Source organism: Carcharodon carcharias, chromosome 15 (assembly GCF_017639515.1).
Source record: "Carcharodon carcharias isolate sCarCar2 chromosome 15, sCarCar2.pri, whole genome shotgun sequence".
Taxonomy (NCBI): domain Eukaryota; kingdom Metazoa; phylum Chordata; class Chondrichthyes; order Lamniformes; family Lamnidae; genus Carcharodon; species Carcharodon carcharias.
In genome coordinates, this window is record NC_054481.1 from 68,511,938 (window position 1) to 68,517,937 (window position 6,000).

At 39.7% G+C, this 6,000-nt stretch overlaps 1 protein-coding gene across 2 annotated transcripts in view; it reads left to right on the forward strand.

Annotated features, from left to right (window-relative positions):
- rbfox1 (RNA binding fox-1 homolog 1) overlaps positions 1 to 5,480 on the forward strand; it is a 333,005-nt gene extending 327,525 nt beyond the window's left edge. The window contains exons 11-12 of one of the 2 annotated variants that reach the window (XM_041207248.1): positions 3,350 to 3,425; positions 3,718 to 5,480. In XM_041207248.1, the coding sequence (XP_041063182.1) occupies positions 3,350 to 3,425; positions 3,718 to 3,840 (199 nt within the window). In that variant the 3' untranslated portion in view covers positions 3,841 to 5,480. The remainder of the gene's footprint in view (positions 1 to 3,349; positions 3,426 to 3,717) is intronic. The other variant, XM_041207249.1, reaches the window with a different exon arrangement.
- The last annotated feature ends 520 nt before the right edge of the window (positions 5,481 to 6,000 follow it).

The following is a 6,000-nucleotide window of genomic DNA, read 5'->3' on the forward strand; positions in this document are numbered from 1 at the left end:
CCCTGCACATTGTTCTATTTAAATAATCACTTAATGCCCTCTTGTATGCCTCAATTGAACCTGCCTCCGCCACATATCCAGGCAGGGTATTCCAGGAGCACACTGTTGATTCCAAAGGAGAAGTGAAAAACAACCATTCCCTACCATTTGTTTTGTGGTCTCCAGCAGCCCATTTAAAGACTACCAATTAGGGTGCTATAGAACTGGAAAACTAGTCTTAATTTTCCATAAACTTTGCAGAAGGGTCCCAAAACAGAGCAGGAAACCTTCTTTGCATATTTAAATTGATGCAACATTGATACTCGTTGCTGCCAAGGATATTTAAAAACAGTGAAGAGCAATATGATGCCAGCTGTGTCTCTGGTTCAGATTGCAAGGCCTTATACCTAGATGTTGGTAAATGTTGCACCCATTTCCTACCCAAAAACATCCATTTCTATTCCATTTTCTTACATTCATTATAAAATAAAAGTAATTCTCCCAAGAGTTTAAAATTCCAATTGATTTGTCTGAATCACAGTTCAGATTAAAATAGTATTAGTAATTTTGAGCACATTTCAACTGAGCTCATATACAGTAAACAGGAGACATGTATGTTAGAGCTCAGTACACTTTCATTAAGACAATGTGATGAAATGTAAATTATCGATTTGATAAGCAGCCATTAACAAGCCATTATGCAGTGAGAAAAGCATCCACACTACTTTATATAATTAAACTGATAGCACATCGTTCTGTATGCAAGATCCCTTTTCCAAAATACCTTAGTGAAAAGTAACTTATTGTGGAAACGTAATTTCATATAGCTTGAGTCACATAGCAATGAATTACTTTAGACATGGAATGTAGGTTGCTAGCAGCAGTGACATTTTGTTAACTGTTTGAAAAGTTCTGTCCTCATAATCAGTTCAGTATTTTTTCCTACTGGCTAAATGAAATACATTCACCAAATTTGCACTAGCTGTTATAATTTTCCTTTATAGCATTAATTCTGCAGCCTCCCATAACCTGTGAAAATGGTGAGGTATGAAAGGAAGATGAAACAGATTGTAATGATTTCAGCTTATGTCCTCTGGTTGGTCCAAGGTGCTAGAAATTGATGTGTTTATTGCTATGCCAGGACTGATAGGAAACAAAGAGGTAAAAACAAAAAAACGCAGATGCTGGAAATCCAAAACAAAAACAAAATTACCTGGAAAAACTCAGCAGGTCTGGCAGCATCGGTGGAGAAGAAAAAAGTTGACGTTTCGAGTCCTCATGACCCTTCGACAGAACTGAGTGAAATTAGGAGGGGGTGAAATATAAGCTGGTTGAAGATGGGGGGGGCGGGTGTTGTGGGGAGAGAAGTGGAAGGGGGGGTGTGGTTGTAGGAGCAGATAATCAAAAGATGTCACAGACAAAAGAGGTCATTGACAAGGCCCTCAACCGTGACCGACCCATCTCCCACGCATCCACCCTCACGCCTTCTCCTCCCTCCCAGAAACATGATAGGGTCCCCCTTGTCCTCACTTATCAACCCACCAGCCTCCGCATTCAAAGGATCAGCCTCCATCATTTCCGCTAACTCCAGCATTATGCCACCACCAAACACATCTTCCCTTCACCCCCCCGGCGGCATTCCATAGGGATCATTCCCTCCGGGACACCCTGGTCCACTCCTCCATCACCCCCTACTCCTCAACCCCCACCTGTGGCACCTCCCCATGCAAATGCAAAAGATGCAACACCTGCCCCTTCACTTCCTCTCTCTTCACTGTCCAAGGGCCCAAACACTCCTTTCAAGTGAAGCAGCATTTCACTTGCATTTCCCCCAACTTAGTCTACTGCATTCGTTGCTCCCAATGCGGTCTCCTCTACATTGGAGAGACCAAACGCAAACTGGGCGACCGCTTTGCAGAACACCTGCGGTCTGTCTGCAAGAAAGACCCAAACCTCCCTGTCGCTTGCCATTTTAACACTCCACCTGGCTCTCTTGCCCACATGTCTGTCCTTGGCTTGGTGCATTGTTCCAGTGGAAGCGCAATGCAAACTGGAGGAACAGCACCTCATCTTCCGACTAGGCACTTTACAGCCTTCCGGACTGAATATTGAATTCAACAACTTTAGATCTTGAACTCCCTCCTCCATCCCCATCCCCTTTCCGTTTCTTCCTCCTTCCTTTTGTTTTTTCCAATAATTTATAATGATTTTTCTTTTCCCACCTATTTCCATTATTTTTAAATCTATACCTTTTATGCCTAGTTATCCCCACCCCCACTAGAGCTGTACATTGTGTGTCCTGCCATCCATTCTTAATTAGCACATTCGTTTAGATAATATCACCACCTTCAATACCTCTTTGTTCTTTTGTCTGTGACATCTTTTGATTATCTGCTCCTATCACTGCTTGCTTGTCCCTACAATCACACCCTCCCCCCACTTATCTCCCCCCAATCCCTCCCATCTTAAACCGGTTTATATTTCACCCCTCTCCTAATTTCACTCAGTTCTTTTGAAGGGTAATGAGGACTCGAAATGTCAACTTTTTCCTTCTCCACCGATGTTGCCAGACCTGCTGAGTTTCTCCAGGTAATTCTGTTTTTGTTTTGTGATAGGAAACAAGTTCTCTACTGTCATCCCTTACATGGTCATTTTCCAACCTCAATGAGTTGCACAAGGAAATCATTTCCATCAAGGAAGGGACATTAAATTTAAAATATACAATCTAATTTGCCTTCTGCCTGCTGAAGAGCAGAAATAGGAAAAATGACGGCAGACTCTCAGCTGACCAGTATCTTGGCTGGGGAATGGTCTGCAGATACAGGGGATACATTGAGAAGCACACAACTTGCAGTAGGGGTAACAAACAAATGCAGTTTATAACCACAGTGTATTGTATTTCTTTTCAAATTTAAAGTATTTAATACAAAATAATATATATATATGTAAAATTGTAAGTGTGATACAGGGTCAACCAATATGCAATGTTCATGGTGGTGTCATAAACCATGAGAGTACAGCTCAAGTGATTTCTTAACATTGTCCATTTCTGAAGAGGAAGGTCTCCATTGTGATTCCCCATATTTGACTAGCAGGATTATAGAGAGGATTTCACAATAATACAATATCACATGACAAGAATGTTAATATATAAACAGTGAGAACCAATACATTAGGAAACATAAATGTGCTTTGATTTTTGTTTTTCTACATTTTGTATTTTCTGTTTGCATTATTTTATCGGTGTACATCACACTGCACCTTTTGTCAAACTCTTATCAAGTGATTCCTATAGTATACTGTAGCTTTGTTGTATCACTTTTCTTTACCACGTATAGTTTTAACTGATACACCCTTCCTTTACTTTCAGTTACGGAAGAGTTTATGCTGCAGACCCCTACCACCACGCACTTGCTCCAGCAGCCACCTACGGCGTTGGTGCCGTGGTAAGATTATCATTGATTCACTAGTATCCTTTCTTGCTGCTTCAATCCTGCATTTTTTTTTATCTCCGCCAGCATATCCTCAGTTTAACTTAATTGAATTTGTCTCTGGTGCTAACAGCAGCTAAAATGCCACATTAATCCTTCCAGTAAACTTGATGAATGTCTTAATTTCTTGGCAATGTAGTGCATGTAAGTTATTATATTTCTAATTTTGTGAGTATCACCTAGCTGAACGTTTGGCTTAATGGAATAATTAGTCATTTTGATAATTAAATCCATCACTTTGTTTCAGAATGCTTTTGCACCCTTGACTGATGCCAAGACTAGGAGCCTTGCTGATGATGTCGGTCTCGTTCTTTCTTCATTGCAGGCTAGTATATACCGAGGGGGATACAGCCGTTTTGCTCCATACTAAATGACATACCATTAAATCTTCTGCTGGGGAAAAAAGAAGCTTTTCCAAGGCCTGGGTATTGCAATACATGCAGTAGTGCATCATTTTAGCAACTCTAAAAAGAGGAAAATACTACATTTTTTTAATCTTATACCTCAGATATTTTGTTCTGTGTATTTTAATAAGTGGGTTTTGATTTCTGAAAGTTACATATCTGATTATTGGCTAAAGCAGCTGCTTTTCTATTGGTGATAAAAGACTGTGAGATATAAGAACTGTGAGAACCACAATCACTGAGACACGTATATATGAAGATGCAGAACAGCAGCCATTGGGATTCTCACCTGTTTTGTAGGATTGCAAGTGACTAAATCAGTCATTTTTCCTCATTTCAATTTTGTTTGCTTTATGAAGGAGGGAGGGTTAAGGGAAGGGGTGTCAACCTGCATTATATAGATTTGAAAGAGGGCACCACTGCACCAAGTATCTTGCTATCAATTGTCTTAAATTATTCACTATTTGTTCAAGCCAAAGGTTATGTTTTTCAATGTTTCTCGGCACTTGTACATAAGGTTTCAGAAGGGCCATCCATTCAATTACAAGATACTCCACCAGGCAGTATTCAGCAGTTCAACCATAGATAGGTCTATTTAAGTAAATCTGCTAGTTAGGCCATCAATGAGCATTCTTTTTATATTACTTCCAGTATATAAATTATTGATATCATTGCTGACTTTTGTATTATGGGAGGGAAAACATTCAAAAATGGTGATAAAGCATTGTTTATATTTTTCTTTTTGTCAGAAGGAAAGTAATAAACTAGGTTCTTTGTACCAGTAAAATGTATAAATAAATTTCAAATTGTGCAGTGGAAATGTTCAGTTATAGATTACACAGCCTATGATGTTTTAGAATTAGCATAGTAGATCAACTGTAAGGCGTATCATTTTTATGGAATACATGATAATCATATCCAGATTTATATAAGCATTTTACAAGTATTGCAGTCATTAAGTGTAGATAATCATGGTATTTTCGTCAGCTTGGTACTTTTGAGACATGACTGTGTTGTGTAAACAAACAGCAATTTTTCATTGCTTGACAGCTCGTGTTATTTTGTTATGTTATTTTCCGAGGAGGCCTTTTATTTTTGGACTGGACCGAATTAAAAGTGTTCACAAAAAGGAAGCATTTTACTTATAATGCTTTGAATAAATCACAAAACTAGAAAGCCAATTCCGCCTCTGGGCCATTTCAGTGTTAAAAGCGCAATGTAAGCAAGTTGTCGGGTCAGCTTGTCTGAGCGTCCTTGAAAAATTGCAGCTTGTCTGTGCATATGCTAGAATCCGTTCACTTTGTCCTGTTTAACAGTACCTAAGTTGGGGTGTTTGTCACAGGTCTCCTTGTTTTTTGTAATAATGCAGCTTAAAAACTTTTTCCTCTGCCTTTTTGCTGCAATTCTTAGTTATACTCCTCATGTGTACTCTGTGCGCCTCCTGGCGTACACCTAGTAAATATCAACCCACAATCTGTGATATACCTATGCGATTAAAAACCTGCTGGAAAGTGTTGTGGCCAGGCTTTCTCTTTGTCATCGTATGTGCATGCAGTATGATCAGTTGAACAATAACCATCAATAAAATTTCACAAAATTGAAATTACTGACACTGTTGCTTCTTTTTTTTTAACCAATAATGGAATATTATCAAATGTTGCTTAACTTGTGATTTGGGCCTATTAACCTGTATTGCACGTTGAACTGTTACTACCTATTTTCACATGGGAGAGGAATTCTTTAGACACTGTGGGCTCAATTTCCCTGGAGCCCTGCATCCTAGCGTTGGACAGGCACACTCGTCTAGATATTAATTTTAGTGAAGGTCTGCTGATGCAAACTAGGCCAAAGAATGATCATTGAATCAGAATTGACAGGCTTGAGGCACGCATAATATTTGGCTTCTGGCCTCATTTAAAATGGAGAGTGAACTATAGGCACATACTGGGCATCCCTGGGCAGATTGCCCGTGAACTGACATTAGGTTTTAGGTCACTGTGTCACTGACAACGTCTTTCAGGTAGTTCTTGGAAAGGAGCGGAGACAATCAGCAAGGAATGGCTATGATTGGGAGCAGGAGGAAGTGAGCAGAGCAGGTCGGGGAGATTGGGAGGGCACTAGAGTTC